The 16,854-nt window shown below is 38.6% G+C and overlaps 2 protein-coding genes across 2 annotated transcripts in view; one reads left to right on the top strand and one right to left on the bottom strand.

The window, feature by feature from the left end:
• The window catches only part of ARHGAP28 (Rho GTPase activating protein 28), a 74,469-nt gene extending 65,763 nt beyond the window's left edge, over window positions 1-8,706 (top strand). The window contains exons 11-15 of the mRNA XM_041477703.1: window positions 2,397-2,594; window positions 3,288-3,431; window positions 4,972-5,126; window positions 5,789-5,853; window positions 7,671-8,706. Coding sequence (XP_041333637.1) covers window positions 2,397-2,594; window positions 3,288-3,431; window positions 4,972-5,126; window positions 5,789-5,853; window positions 7,671-7,762 — 654 coding nt within the window. The 3' untranslated portion in view covers window positions 7,763-8,706. The remainder of the gene's footprint in view (window positions 1-2,396; window positions 2,595-3,287; window positions 3,432-4,971; window positions 5,127-5,788; window positions 5,854-7,670) is intronic.
• A 4,304-nt stretch (window positions 8,707-13,010) lies between these two features.
• Window positions 13,011-16,854, bottom strand: part of LAMA1 (laminin subunit alpha 1) — a 98,729-nt gene continuing 94,885 nt past the window's right edge. The window contains 4 exon segments of the mRNA XM_041477600.1: window positions 13,011-13,365; window positions 13,824-14,046; window positions 15,105-15,238; window positions 15,836-15,989. Of these exon segments, the coding sequence (XP_041333534.1) occupies window positions 13,205-13,365; window positions 13,824-14,046; window positions 15,105-15,238; window positions 15,836-15,989 (672 nt within the window). The 3' untranslated portion in view covers window positions 13,011-13,204.

Genomic DNA, 16,854 nt, shown 5'->3' with positions numbered 1-16,854 from the left:
CCCGATACACAGTGGCTACAAGCATTTTGTATGCTGGGGAGCTCCCAGATCTGACTGCAGCTATGTCCTGACCCTAAGAGATGCTGGTTGCATCTTTGGGCCTCTCTCTACATCAAGGAAACCTGAATGAACAAGCTACTTGGGAACCTCCAGATATTTCACCAGGTCCCCTGCTCATCAGGACCATGCGGGTCTCCCACCTCTGAAAGCCTTTCACTAGTCAGTTTAGACACAGCCTTATGAGTTCAGGTGCCTTCTTTACCTGTATTTATTTATACAGTAACAAAGAACAAGAACAAGAACTGTTTTCAAAGTACTGAAAGTCTACTAGTGCTCTGTAAAGAATGGGGTTTTTTTCTGCTACCAAAGTTCATGTGGATATAGAGCTGCATAAGTAAAACACATGCTAGAGGAGTAGTCTTCATTATTACTCTATTATTAATTAGGTTTCTGTACAAAAATAGAAGTGATGACAAAAATCTACACAGCTTCCCTCTCTTGTCTATAATGAGGTTTTAGAAACTTCTCCAGCACAGTTTCTACTTTGTAATTCTTGGGTTTGTAAAAATGTTTTAATTGCTATGTTAGGGTACAAGACAGTGGTTTTAATGGTATGGTTTTCATGGTTTAACCAAGAGGCAGCTAATACCTGTTATGGTTTAACCCTAGCCAGCAACCAAGCACGTCAGCTTCTCGCTCACTCCCCCATCAGTGGGATCAGGGAGAGAATAAGAAGTGTAAAAGCTGGAAAATTAATGAGTTAAATGTAATTTAATAGGAAAACAAAGGCTGTTCATGAAAGCAGAGCATAAAAAGGAACTCACCACTTCCCATGGGCAGGCAGGTGTTCAGCCATCACCGGGGGAACAGGGCTTGATCTCATTCATGTAACAGTTACTTGGGAATACAAATGCCATCACTCCAAAAGTTCCCCCCTTCCTTCATCTTCCTCCCACCTTTTTACACTGAGCATGATGTCACATGGTCTGGAATATCCCTTGGGTCACCTGTCCTGGCCATGTTTCCTCCTGATTTCTCCTGCATCTCAGCAGTGTGGCAGTATGAAAATCAGAAGAGGCCTTGGCTCTAAGCAAGTCCTAATCAGCAATAACAAAAACAATTTATATTATAACCACTGTATTCAACACAAGTCCCAAACATAACCCCATACCAATCAGCATGAAGAAAATTAGTTCTACTCCATCTAAAGCCAACACAGCTATTCCTTCATTCCTCCCCCCTCCCAGAGGGATGGGTGAGAAAATTTGAAAAAAAGTAAAATTAATGGATTGAGACAATAACAGTTCAATAGGACAGAAATGAATGGGAAAAATAATAATGATTAATTAATTAGAACACATAAAACAAATAGCGCACAGTGCCGTTTTTCAGCACTCACTGACTGATGTCCAGCTGGTTCTTGAGTAGTGGGCCAAGACCAGTTTTGCCCACAGTTTAGATACTGAGCACAATGCCATATAGTATGGAATATCCCTTGGGAGTCAGCTCTCCAGGCTCTGTCCCCTCCCAAGTCCTTGTGCAGCCCCAGCCCCCTTGCTGGCAGCGCAGCATGAGAAGCTAAAGATTACACTTGACTAAGTGTAAACACTGCTTAGCAACAGCTAAAACATCAGTGTGTTATCAACATTCTTCTTATCCTAAATCCAAAACACAGCCCTGTACCAGACACAAGGAAGAAAATTAACTCTATCCCAGCTGAAACCAGAACAATATTGCAGAAGGACTCATTGGTAGACCCCAACTCTAACCACAGCTGCAGTCTGCTATTTAATCATTCAATCAAAATTCTGAATAAACTACCCAAAAGGGGAAATTAATTTCCTTGGACTCTGCCAAACATGTGCAGAAGTAAAGTCAATGAACAACCACTTAGCTCTTCTTGCTTTTGTTAACCCTGAATAAAAGTTTGAGGGTTGCTGGCAGAAATTTCAGGTTGTATTACATGTGGGACTGGTGCAGATTTGGAGAGACTAATCACCACAAGTGACTGTGATATAAAAAGCATTGGTTAGATACATCAAAATGGACACTCGGTAATCTATGAAGAAAGTAAATATTCCCTTGCAATACGTGTACATCTTACCTCTACTATAGGATTCAGAGCCCTACTGTAGACACTGTATTTGCCTTATAAATTTGGGATTATGGTCTAAGTGACAGATAATTTATTAAAGTGTGTTTTGATAACATTAACTATTCCTCTGTGGTTGACACAGGTTGTTGTAACAGCAAATATCAGAGTGATCCAAATACAATGAAAAAAGAACTAAATTTCACTTCCAAGTGCGAATATAGCAGTCAGATGTGCATTTGAAAATGCTGCATTTCAAAAGTAAATTATTTCCTGAAATTAAACAAGTATTGTTTTTTTCCAGGCCTTTCTTCAGTTCCTGAAGAAGGTGGTTGCTAATGAAGGGAAAAACAAGATGAATTTGTGGAATGTGTCTATGATTGTTGCACCAAACCTCTTTATCTACAAAGGGAAACGTGCAAACCAACAAGAAATGCAAGCAGCCGCCACCACCGCGCACATTGTGCGGCTTTTAATCCGGTACCAGGACATCCTGTGGACAGTGAGTAGTGCTGGTTCCCGCTTCATGGTCCCATTTCAGTGCAGTACTTTGCTATATGCAGGACATGTGCAGAAATCAGAATAAACAGACCTTCCAAGGAGAAACAGTTTCTTTGGAAACTGACTGGAGTCTTCCATATTTAGAATGAGGCACCGTAGCATATATTTCTGGATTGAGAGCTACCTTACTTCTCTAAGACACCTATTTTAGCATCAATTGCCTTCTGGAAGTACCTCTCCCACACCATTGTTTATGTAGAGTGATGCATAGAAGAATGGTTTCATCTGGATGTGTAGGTGATATGTCCAAACGTGAATGTGATTGGATGTCTGTTTAAAGTCTAGCCCACAATAAAATGGGACAAAAGTGTGTACAACTTTTTGGACTTTTGAAGATTGGCCCCAAGATATTGACAGTCTCAGCTTGTTTGCTTCTAACAGAGGGAGAGTATAATGGGGATTGCAAAGACTTACCTCTTGCAGTTGCAAACATCACTTTAAAGTTTCATATGGCATGAAAGAGGAACAGTTTCGCCAAAGGAATAACTGTAGGTTGTTAGAGGAAGCTGCTGATTGCATGTATCTTCTAGGAATAAACAGAGTTGCTGCTGCCTAAAATTTGGTGCCCCTCTCAAAAACCAACACATTAGGGAAAAATTACTGTATATTCTCAGATCTGGTTTTCTCCTTCTAGGTCCCATCCTTCCTGATTTCCCAAGTGAGGAAAATGAATGAGGCAGCCATGAACAACAGTAAGAGACAGCTGATGTTTGACAAAGGAGTTAGAAAACTTCTGAGGAGAAAGACTATGGAACGGGAGAGACCTGAAAGACCAGAGGTATGATAAAAAGATACAGGTTTTAAGGCCAGCTTTAAACAGCCTCCCTCCTTTATCTTATTAAAGATTCTGGGTGTGGGGAGGAAATTTTACCATACAAAATAAGCTGATTTGAGAGTTATCTTGAAAAGTGTGCTTCCCACTCTAACACTCTGAGTATACAAAGTTTTGGGAATTGATTGAGAAAAGGTAAGGAAGGCAGAATAATTTCCAGCAGCCAAAGCTGCCAAGCTGGTTTTTAACCTGCTTCATAAGAAATGGTTATATGTGGACTGTGCCTGACAGAGAATCTTCCATGAAAGTTTAAAAGAATGAAGACTGGTGAATTGTAGAAGTAATCAAGGAAATGGTAAAGGATTCTATAGTCATTGAAGAATAGTCTTGAAGAGCAACAGAAAAGATAAATTAGGAAGGAATGATATCACAAGGTTATGATAAATAGAGAATGAGCCACCTAGAGCCACAAGAGAGAAAATGCAAAAGGTAATGAATGGGAGAAAATGTAGAAAGATAAATGTTATGTATGAATGGTGAATACATTCTAATTCACCTTTCTCAAGAATTTGCCAGCACTGACTGAAGTATTTTAGGTAGGGTAGGACATACATTGGTGCTGCAGATGGAGGCAGAGATGTTTGTTTAAATTGGCCATGTAGATCACTGTGCTGCAAAGTTAATTTCAGCCTGGGATGAACATAGATAGACTCCTTCTCTGAGGAGAGTCAATTACTGAAGTCATTGCACCTTTGGGAAGACAAGTCCATTGATCGGAATAATTGGCTTTACATCTAATAAAAATAAGGGTAGCCATGGCAAGGAGCTGAAATATGAAGGGTAAATTGGAGGCAGACTCTGTTTGGATAACTGAGTTTAATGTTGAGAGCACTTAACGCAATCCCCAGGTCTCAGATGTTCTAAATTACACAGAGACAGAGACTGGAGAGACTGTTGTGTTCTGGTCAGCATGGTATTAACTGGATTAGAACTGGAATGCAAACCTTGCTAATTGATTTATCCACCATTAATCATGGAAGAGTGCATAAACTTCATAGATGATCATTTGAACCCTACACAAGGTCAAATTTCAAATTAACAGAAACCATATGGTACTTGATGTTTTACTGTACACACATTTCAATCTGGTTGAAGTTATAGGAAGCAGAAACAGAGAAATGGATTTTTATGCCTCAGGAGAATTTCATCTTTAGAAGGAAGAACAGATATTCTTAATAATTTTTATGTTTTTAAATAAACAGTTGGCTCACTGACTAATGTTAACAAAAATAAGTTGAAGTTACAATTCAAGGGCTTTACCCTGTGTGCATTTATGTGCTACTTACCAAAGAGTTTTTGTCTTTGTGTTGTATCTGATTTGTGTCTGCAAATTTGCATTTGTATGACTGTAAATGTCTTTTGAATAGCCAAGAGAATGCAGGACAGTGAGTTTTCCAAGCAACCTCAAATGAGGTTGCAGAACTACTTCCAAATTGAGCTAGAGCAGTATTTGCCTTAGACTTACTCTATTGAATATTGATTTTAGGGAGCTGTCACTTTCCCTCCATACTTGCAGTCTGACATACCCGAGGGGGTGATAAGAGTTTATGCTCCACTGCATTCAAAAGTCTCTATGGCAATTCAACTCAACAGCCAAACAAAAGCCAAAGACATCCTGGCTCGATTCCACTGTGAAAACAGGTGGGTAAAGCAGAACATTTTGTTTTTCCTGAACAACAATGTCAGAACTATAAATGAACAGATTGCTCCCTCTTCAAAGATTCATTGTGTTGCAATAACTCTTTTTCTAATCTAAAATTGCTAATTTATGGTTATGTCAATCAAAGAAATTTTAACCACTTATCTTACTCATTTTATTTTACTTAATAATTGGCTCCTGTATAGAATCAATCTGCCCTCCCTTACACCACTACTAAAAATGTACGTTAAACATACATTTTATAGACTTGCCACATAGAGAACCCTAAGGGATTGTTTTACATCTATCTATAAGTCTAGAATGTTTTTATTTCTGTAAGGTAATAATTATTTCCAGCTATGGAAAATGGTAAATTGTGTCTGAAAGTCTTTTCTGCAACGTCTTCCCATGTTACCACATAATTCTGTTCTTTGAATAAACAGTATAAAATAAATAGTATAGAAGATTTGGTTGATTGTGATGCAGTAATCTACCTTTGTGGCAGATTCATTATTCTGTAGTGGTCCATTTGGTAGAAGTTGTTGGTTTTGATAAGGTAGTTCACAGGGGAAAAAATATCAAACTTTAGCTTACCATAGATGGTGGGTGATTAAGGCAGTGGTTATAACAGAAGGACAAACTGAAAGGTTTTTTTCTATCCTAGCCGTGGATCATCACAGAACGTGAGAGGCCAGATCCAAAGTTTACATGAAATTGGAGGAAATATTGGTAGGTCTCAATTTTGAAAATTAATTCTGAATGTCCTTAACCTCCTAAAATACCTCAGGGCAGCATTGTTTTGACACAGCTGGGTCTCTCCTATCCTCCAGTCCATATGGAGGAAAGGAGCCCGACCCAAAAGCTGTTAGAATCAATGTCATAATTTATTCCAGCTCCAGAGCGACAGGAGGGGTACCCCACAGGAGAGGATGAACCCGGTGGCTGGATCTCAGCAGCACTTCTTACAGTCTTGCCAAATTCATCTGACCTTTTGCTTACCTCTCTCACTCTCATAACTGAGCATTTTTCCATGGTTAAGAGATTCTTAGTCTTCCTCTTGCAAGCACATTCCACCTTGCTGTCAAGCATTTTTCCAAGACCTATTTCTTTCTTACTGTCTGTAAGTGTTAACCTCCCGCAAAGAAAGACCCGCAGAATTGTGAACGCAGCCCCTGCACATACGGGTGCTCTGTACTCACACTAATCTGTGTGCTTTATTTAGATTGCAAATTCCTTGCAATAGGGCTTTTGTCATCTTCTGTTTCATGACACTTCTTATAATAACAACAATAGTGGCTTGCCCCACAGGTTTCTGGCCTAAAGGTCAAAAAACATCTTTTAATTTGATATTACACAATCCTTTCTCTGTTCATGCCAAAATTCTGGATGCTCTGTTGGAGTCAGTTGTGAATTACTTGATTGGATTATTCCTTATTTCTTCTAGATTCAGGTTTAAAGACTTTCTGTAAAGTTAATACAAAATATCACAGACTTACTTCAGCAGTAATCAGGAATCAGTCTTTATTACTGATGATAACAAAAAACTAAATTGGATTAGTGATTTGTTTTGCCTGTCCCAACAGGATGACCAACTGATGCTAAAACAGAAAAATTATCCTAAAGACCTTGCGAAACAATCCAAAATATTTCTACCATGGTCTTCCAAAAAATTGGGACATTTAATTTGCATCTTCATTTAAAATAATTTTTATAGTCCTAGATCCTTCAGGGTACCTTAGTCCGCTGATTATGCATTAATTCATTTATATTGCTTTCACTTGAATAAAATCATTAGGACCCCAGTGACCTTATAAGTAACTGTACAAAAATTTTACCATAATCTTGTGTCACAGCAAAGTAACCTTACCAGTGGAATTACTTCATTACCCCATGTAAATGCAATATAGTCCAACAAATCAACTTAACTCTAGAATTTATTGCCTTATTACTCAACTAAGAGGTACGAAATCCTCATTCAGGCAAAGGCAGCCACAACTTCCCAATCACCAGCTAATGAAACAGCCAGAGTGCAGAGGATTTTTTTTAACCAGCAAATTGGCAACTCCCAAAAACCTTGTTAGAGTCCCTGCATTTCTTTCCAAGATCCTACTGTATGGGAACACATTGGTTACAGAGCTACTTTTTCAGCATTTAAAAATAGTGTAGAAGTCAGAGAGTTGTAATTCCAGCTCAGTAAATCCAAAGAAATAAACCCCCCCATACTGTAGCACTTACACTAACAGTGTTGTTGATGTTTCTAAAGAGACCATACTCACCATTTGACTAAATGTCTTGTCCATTACTCAGTGTAATGTAGGACATCCTGCCTGGAAGTGGCAGTGAATTCACTGTCACAGAGTAAAATCACTGACAAATTTACCAAAGGACCTCTCTGTATCCAGGCAAGATGTTAGCTGGATGGACACTCCAAACTAGGCTTGCTGGGTGCAAGTCAGAGAAACATTCAAGAACATTTTAACACAGCTCTCTCTGTTCCTGTGCGCTCAGAACATCTTATGATTCATGGCTGACAATTTCTTTTTCAGGTCAGCACTGTTTGGATCCGGATGCATTCATGCTTGATGTCTACCGTGCAAATCCTCAGGCAGAATGGGTGATAAAACCAAAAGCCAGCTGAAGCAGAAGGCAGCAGTATACTGAACAAAAGCCAAATGGACAAGAGTGATGCCTGTCATTTTGAGCAGCTCTTGCAGAGACATAACGAAATGGTATGCACAGGACATCATTCCTTCTTACTGTACTGTCCAACTGATGGTCAGCACATAGTACTTTTGGTATTCCAGCTTCCACACCATCGGAAAAATATCACATTAGTTATGCTTTCATATGGATTACACTTGTGCCAGTTGGCCCAGGAGGCAAGGAGGGCAGACCAAGGTACGGTGTTTGTTTCCTGACCTGGTGTTAGAACAATTTTTGGAAATAATGCAGTGGCATCAGATGAATGAAACACTACTGAACCACAGCATGACACAGAAGCATGACAGATGTTGGAGAAGGGAAGGTGTCTGTCAGACTTGGAAGGTGGGAGCTCAACATCCCGTAGTTACAAGAGAGCTGTGTGAAAACCAAACCTTTCTCCTGAAAGTAAACCCATGCAGTGTTTGTTACTGCAATGCTTGTGTCTCTCAGTCAGTCCTCATGAGTACCTGATGCTGGGGGAGGGAGGCAGGAGGAGGAACTACAGACAGCTGTACTGCTCAGTGTACCGACCACTGTATATCTCACTACCAGTCTTCCAAAATCATCTGTCTGGGTCCCCCAGCTGTGTGCAATTGTAATGCCACAATGCACGCTCCCCTCCCTTCCCCTGTCACACAAGTTTCAGGTGAGGAGGGGCATATGCCCCTAGCTCTGCCTTTTACTTGATACTCTCAGAATTAAATCTGTGTAATGCCAGACTATGAGACGTGTTAATGGTGCCGCTTACAGTCATCACCTTTTTTTGTTAAACATTATAGTTTCTAATTTGTAACCTAATTCTTTTTATTTTGTTTATTTTAGCTTTAATATGTAAGCAATTTTTATACTCTTCAGCTGCATCAACAAGAGAGATCTTTGTTCAGGTCTTGTATAATACAGCATGGAGAAGAAACAGGGCTTCCAATGAGAAAAGGGATTTAATAATTTACACATTAGATCTTTAAAACCATAGCCAATCTAGGCCCAGTTGTGCTGGGGGTTTTACAAATACATAGCAAATTGCCGCTGGCATGCAGTCTAAGCAAACACACAGGCTGACAGGAGAATAGTGGGCTGCCACTGAATTGGGAATGTCAGATAGGATGTCTTATTTGGAGCTAGTCACAAGAGCAAGCAGAGTTCAGTCATCTCACTTTGGGCTGTGCTGAACTAAAAGAGATTTGTTGAGTAAAGAAATCACAAATCTCTGTAAAAGAGCAAGTGTTTTTTTCATCTGTGTCATATGCAATAATTGGGAACCAATGCCTTCAACTGCACTGCAATGTCCCCATCATTGTTGCACAATGAAACCATCCCCAGCCTGGGCAATGATTTTTGTTCCTGATCTGGACACAGGGATGAGGCAGAAGCTCTGTTTATTACGTAGCAACTAAAAAGCACTCTGAACCAAGTCCTCCAGGTGAACTGGAGGTGAATAAAGTCTGCTGTTCTGCAGAGAAGGCCTGTAACTTGTGATGCTCTGCTGAAGCTGTGCAATGAGGATCTGACCCAGAAGCAGACCCTCTAAAATGTGTCAAGGTTATCGTGTTCTCCAGTAGTTAATTTTCATTGTCAGTGGTCAGTGAAAGAAATCAACATTGAATCAGTAAGTTCACCAGCAACAATAATGTCTACAGAGGGCTTTCTTGTCTTCTTGATAAAATATGATTGATAAAAAGTTAGCAACATTTTTTTTAGAACAGTGACATTTTTAACTTTCTGGTTGTTTTGGCACATTTTTTGTTTTGTTTTGTTTTGATTTTTGTTTGTTTGGGGGTTTTGGTTTGGTTTTTTTTTTTTTTGGGGGGGGTTTCTTTTGGGCTAGGTTTTTGTTGTTCTTGTTTGTTTGATTGTTTTTTTTTTTTTTGTTTTCTTTTGTTTTTCCTTTTTCTTCTTAACACTAAAGGAGACACAGTTGCAGCCAGGAAAAAAAACAGGACAATTCTATCATAAAATACACTCCTTATTTTGAAAACTATTTATTTTAAGTATAAAAGAGATAGTAGGTCTGTGGCTTGTTTATAGGACTAAGCATAAACGTTTTGCCTTGTGCTTTGCTCCCAATGCCCTTTAGCTCCCTCTGTGGCAATGGACAGCTCTTTGTGCTTAGGCTGCCCTTGAATGTCAGCTGTAAAGCAGGACTAGTGCTTTCACGTAAAGGCAACACGAGAATTAGTTGAGTTAAATTCTACTCTCAGGTGTAGCCAAACAATTCCCTGAGCAGATCAGGAATAATGAACATCCATCTGGGAAGAACAAACTCAGCAAAGGCTTTTTATGTGGAAAGTGCTTTGAATATAAAGAGTCAGATAAATGCTGAGCGTCATTGTATCTATAGCCGACTAAAAGGCATTCTGTGACTATATAGAAAGCCTGAACATTAAGAAAGTAATTTGCAGTGTCATGGCAAATGAGCTAACTTCCTACAATACTTTCAGACAAATGCATTGACCTCCTCCATCTTGCCCATTCACTTCATTCTGTGTTCTCAATGGCTGTGCAAGGGAAAGGACGGAGCAGCCCTGTGTGCATGCTGCAACTTGCTCAGCATCTTCTGGACCTCATCAATGATATTTCTGAAATAGATCTCCCCACATTCTGTATAGAATACAAGGGAGTTTTGGAAGACTTTTACCACTTCACAACTTAGGAAAGTCAAATATGATGTCATAAAATCCACCCTGTGAGCTCTTGTTTTATGCTGAAACTGCCTATAACTTTGTGAGACATGCATATTAGCAGATGAATTAGATTCTACATAGAGTGGCCAAATACCTCCTGTCTCTGGAAAAGAATGTCAGAATTCTCTTTTGATACAAATGGCCCTAATGACCCATGTGTAGTGGTAAATACTGTTCCACATTAAGTTGTTTTTTATTGTTTTGGTACACTAACTTGATTTAATATGCAGCAGACATGCAAATGGAACAAGTTCAATAGTATTTTGAAATATGAGGTCTCAACTTTAGGTCTTGTATTTCAAGGTGCTGGTTGGAGGCGTGGGGAATTTTGTTTCTCCTAACAGAAACTGAAGTCAAAACTAAGTTGCAAGAGGATTGTCACCTAACAAAGAGTAACATACGTGGAAAGCTATTAGTAAGAAAGTGGTAGCAAGCAAAGAGAAATTTACTGAAATTCCAAAGATGCCTCAAGCATTTATATACTCCATGGTTCTACAAGGACAGCATTTTGCATATCAACACATAGAGAGAGAGTATTGTAAAAAGCAGGTGTTGCAAAACAGGCTGGAATGCTTTAACCTGTATATGCAGTGAATGTCATTAGAAAGTGTGCGTGTGTGCAAATGTGTCTGTGTCCATGTATAATATTAACTACCTCACTCTGCATTTTCCAGGAAAAATGTTTTGGCTTAGACATTTACTACTTAATCTATTATCAACTTAATATTAAGGCTGACAAAGTATTTTTTTTTGTATGAGGCAAGATTTGAAATGACAAAAAAAAGATTTAGTAAAATACATATTTCAGGATATGGATGAAATTTTATCCAAAACACGTTGCCTAAATTATGCTTGTAATGTGAACCTTGTGAGATCAGATGTTGGGGTTAATAGACAATGAATGCAAACATAGTGTTTAATTTTTATTTTTCAATGGGTTTCTATTCATGTGTGTCTTCTCTGGAAAATAATACAATGCCACTAATCAAAGTGAAGTGTTTGTATGTACGTTTCCCTTACAGTCCTCATTATGTTATGTGTTTTGTTGAAGTACGCCAACATGTAAGTGTATTTGTACAGCGGTGAGTCCACTGTATTGTATCCATGTCAAAAATAAAAACAATACAACAAAGCCAGCTCTTCAAATCTAACAACGTGTATTTTGGATAGAAGCAGGGGGCAGAAAAGCAACTTAAAAACTTGTAAAAGCAACTGTGTTGTTACAGCGCCTGAACAGCTGTACCGAGGACCACGTTTTGCTGCCCTTGCTGAAGTGGAGGAGCTCTTTGCTCCAGGAGCTCTTCCCTTGGACTACCACTATGCAATGCACAAAACACACTGCTTGGAATCCTGCCTCATTGAAAGCAATGGCAAACTGCTTTGGAGTTTCATTTCAGCCAGAATTTTTTTAAACTAGTACAAAATACTTAGAGAAAAACTAACATTAGAACAAATTGTACAAATGCATAGTAAAAGCCAAATAAAATTGGAAGGAGCAAACAAAAATACTGGTAGTTCAAAGAGAAAAAAAAAGGGAGGGGAAGATGGAAGTAATTTGCAAAGAACTATGTTTGTTATAGATGCATATTAAAGTATGAAAAACACATTTGTCACTGATCAGTGATCTGGCCAGTTGATGAATGGATGTCCTTACTCGATTGGGATTGAGCAAATGTCTCGCAAACCTGGCTCAAGAACAACTACTGGAAGACTCATTTTAGAAACAGAGGCAGGCATGGTAAGAAAAGACAAAGATACAACTGCAGGCTGGCCTCAGAACTTGCCTCCCGGTGTCCGTAAGAAATACTGTTTTCCAAAGAATGATGCAATAGTTTGCATTGCCAAAATACTTAGGTTTTCCCAAATAAGACCCAAATTGTTTCTTCAGCAGCACATCACTTCACAGGCATCTCTGTGCTGTAGAGATACTGCTTATCCTGAAGCTGATTCCATGAAAGCATAAACAGGAGCATAATCTGTCTAGCCAATGTATCTATAATGAGTGTCAGAAGCACTGGATAGTCAGGCACAAGGAAAAGGAGCTGGAGCTACCCTGTGAAGTGTAACTAAGAAAATTCTATTCATTAAACTCTGAATCTGAGACCTTCAAAATTATGCCTTTAGTCAGTCTCCTGCTCCCTCTGCTGGACTATGTCCACTTATATTTCATATAATCACAGTCATAGAATGGCCCGGATTGGAAGAAGCCTTAAAGATGATCTAGTTCCAATGCCCCTGTAGTGGGCATACTTGTAACTTCTCAGCTTTTTTCTTCCAATACATGGAAGACTGAACTACATGAAATAATGCAGTTTATTGCAGTTTTATTATGTGGTCCAAAATTATTACCTTTTTATAAAACTGCCAACACACAATAAAATGAAATACTGTAAAGTAATCAAAATAAAACATACTGTAAACACTGATTAATAAAAATTCCCAAAAGAAAAATACCCAATTAATGCCATTAAAATTGTTGTAGAGGTATTTGTTGTTTAAAACCATTTAGTTAAAATGCAGACATGGAGCTTCTGATTAAAAAAAAAATAAATGACCTGAGTTGGAAAACAGCCAGAAAAATCAAATAGATGCAGGTTCTTATCAGTTCTTTTCATTACAAAATGCGAATGCAAAATAACAGATCAACAACAAAAAAACCGAAACCCTTTCTCAATCCAGACGGGCTTTGCTACAGTTCAGTGCTCAGCCCCAGGGCAGGAATGAGGAAATACTCCACGCAGGTCAAAAGCTCTGCTAAAGTCAAACAATTCTGTATGTTGGCCCTTGGTCAAAACAAGGTTCCTCAAACAGCCACGGAATGAGCTCTTGCTTGTGAGGCAGTTTTGCTTGACATCAGCTGAAAAACAAACGTGAAATATGTCAAATCTATTTCCCCCAAACTGAAAAAAAAATACAAAGATCCAGGTTGTTAAGATTATCCCCCTGTGAAATGAGAGATAAAACCAACACCAGAGGAGCATCAAGTTCCATTCAGGTTTGTATGAACTGTGACACCCCAACATGGACAGCTACTGCTCTTTTCAAGCGTAAGCCATGCACAGCAATAACTTGGCAGAGTTTGCAGAAGTAGTTCTTGCAGGGGATAATGGAAGATGAGAGGGAAAAACAGAGGAGAAAGCCACTCTGCATGGGTGTTTCTGAAGTTGAAATAGAAACTGGCAGAATATGAAGCAGCAGCTGAGCTACACAGTCACAATTCCCATGGCAAACCAAAAGGGAGCACACGTTAGTTAAGAGTCACTCTTGTGAGAGCGCAGGAGGGACAGAAGGGAAGGGAAATATTATTGTACCCACCAGGATAACCTCCAACATAAATGGGATTGTTCGTATCTGCAGATGTTGACTGGACATAGGGATTATCAGTGTGAACCAAATTCCCATCAATTATCAGTGAAATGTGATGTTTGCTTTTGTTTGCTTGAAGCTTGTGCCATTTCCCATCACACAAGCCATTTGTGCCTCTTGGTTCATAGGAAGCTGTTATTCTGCCAGCTCCATTGTTGACATGGAATAAAACCTGTACAAACAGCCAGATGCCAATGAAGATACAAAGTAAGAATAGATGAACTAATCTGCCTAGATAAAAGCACAATCACACTGGTGCAGAGATTTCCATTTTAAATGTTTGGCAGTATGCACGGTTAATGTTTACTTTGATGGGTAGAGTAGATCTTTATTAAAATGTCTTTTAAAATTTAAAACAATAAGGTCTACCTATGCAATGGTGCATTGATACACTTCACTAGGGATTTCAATTTTTCTTACAAATACAAATCAAGACGTGTTTCACAGAACCTGAGACTTCAGATCTGAAAGAAGAATCTCTGTATATAACTGAAGAGAAAGAAGAATGCCCTGAAAGCACTTGTCATTGCCAATAAATGTATTGATTTTTTTCATGTATTTATTTTTCAAAGCAGCAGACATTTCCACAACTCTGTGGTAAGGATTAATATGCAAGTATTAACTGGGAAAGCATGTCCCACAGAAACAGTGATATTTAACACTGTCTCCAGCTAGGAAGCTTTGAATAAAAAATGAGCTATTTCTGCAAAAACAAATACTTAAGAGCAATCAAGTGTATATTATTCTATGCAAGAGATGACTGGAGAACTATGTATATTGATTGTTAAAAGGTTTATGGAGCATAATGGCCAGTAGAAGTAGAGGATGAGTTAATTGCTCATGAATATTGAAGAAGAGGTTACAAAACAGTGTGCATTGTATATGCAATATTTTTCTCAAGGACAAGAATAGCTTTATGGCAGAAAAAGTATTAAGCAATAAAAAAGATATATGTTTGGTCTAGAATACAAGGTATGTAGTACAGGAGGTCAGAGTAACGTAAATTACACTAATAAAAAATGCAAAAAGTTCCAGTGACTTCTGCTAATCGCACATTTTATCATACAATGGCAATGAGAAACCTTGAGACAAAGTCTGTCCTGTATTTGTTCTGTGGAAAGCTGCCTCCATCACACTTCACTGGTGCATATTTCATGCATTCCAGGGGTTCTATCCTCTCAGTTTCAAACAAGCCCTGTGAAATCAGTGTGCCTGCACAGGGCAGCCTACCTTGCCATGTACAATTTCCAGCCCAATCGCATCCACCTTGGCGCTGCTGACGCCGAGCAGAACGCCGTGCACCGCTGTTGTGCGGAACTCCAGGGAGATGTTCACGTCAGAGCGCACTTTGTAGCCTTCTCTGACTGAAAATAAGTTAGAAGCTTCTAGCAGAAGACTTGCAACCCACAGTGCAGAGTAAAATACATGCATTACCATTAAAGGGTCTAAAAAACTTGTTAATTATGCTGCTGGCATATGACCTTGCAAAACCTCTGGAAAATAAGTTTTCCAAAGTCATAATTTCCATTTTTTACTGGAATAGATAAATTCCCAAATAAGTTTTTTTTTCATTAATTCAGATTTAATCCATTCTATCTCATCTGTATGAAATAGTAAAGAGCACAAATGTAATCCTTCATGTTACTTCACAAGTCTTTTGTCTTCATATTCTTTAACAGATCTTGACATCATGAACATGGATATTCTTAGCTAATAAAGATGTAGTTCATTTCTTCCCCAGTGCTAAAACCATTATCTCTTTTATTTGTGCAAGATAGCCCTTTGCAGAAATGACCACTTTTGGATGAATGAAGTAAAAGGACTCAGAAATCCATATGCAGGGCATGCACTCACTGTGTGAGGAGTCAGTTAATTACACACAGTTCCAGTAAGACCTGAAAGGAGTATGTTTTCATTAATATTAATTCAGTAAGGCACTGTTTTCATTTAATGACACTTACCAAGAGCAGCAAAACCACTTCCATCAAAGAAAGTACCATCCTGCACTGTTTCATAGCATTTATTCACAGCAAAGATAGAGACAGGACTCTCGTTGTCCAGTTGTTTGCCATTAATTGTCATGCTACCAATGCAGGCAGGAATACTGTGAGTAACCTAAGCATATGGAGACATAAGAGACAATGTTTAGTACAAACTGCTGTGGTGCTTTATTAGGGATTCACCTGATCTTATTGTAGATTAAATATTATCTGAACAAAACACAGCAGAATCTAAAATACTTCCATAATTAAATTTCTGGTATTACATATCATTATGTAAGGCACATAAGTCTTAGAGTCAAAATCAAATAGTTTAGAAGAAGAGTATACACTGCCTATAAAATACAGGAAGAATTATATTTGTTTGACCATAAGCAGGGATACACCCAACAGTAAAAACATTCCAAACATGCTTTAGCAAATTAATGAGTAATCAAAATTTTCGTAGGACATTTTGCAAGTTCTCTTCATCAAAAATATTCATCTGAATCACTCCAGAGGGTGGCTGGGCACTGGAAGAGGTTCCTCAGGGAAGTGGTCACAGCACAAGCCTGACAGAGTTCAATAAGAATTTGGACAATGCTCTCAGGCACAAGGTGTGACTCTTGTGATGTCCTGTGCAGGGCCAGGACTTGGACTTTGATGATCCTTGAGGATCCCTTCCAAATCAGGACATTCTACAATTCTATGAGAACCATTATCATATCACCGGAATCCTCATGAATATAATGGGCTGCACAAGGAGGAAGATGACAAAACCTACCCTCTAAAAGCATGTATTAAAAAATATGCTTTAATCTAAAGACAGCTAAACCCAGTCTTTCAGAGATATTTAAGGCACCTAATTTCTGTTTGAATGCAGTAGCAGTCAGGTACCAAAATGTCTGAGATTGTAGGTCATGTTTTTACCTTATACTGCGAAAGAAATGAATTTAGATTCTTTATTCATTTTTAACAGAGAAACAGAATGAAAAAATAAA

Source organism: Pyrgilauda ruficollis, unplaced genomic scaffold, assembly GCF_017590135.1.
Source record: "Pyrgilauda ruficollis isolate IOZ18807 unplaced genomic scaffold, ASM1759013v1 scaffold41, whole genome shotgun sequence".
Classification (NCBI taxonomy): Eukaryota; Metazoa; Chordata; class Aves; order Passeriformes; family Passeridae; genus Pyrgilauda; species Pyrgilauda ruficollis.
This window is presented reverse-complemented; position numbering and strand designations above follow the sequence as displayed.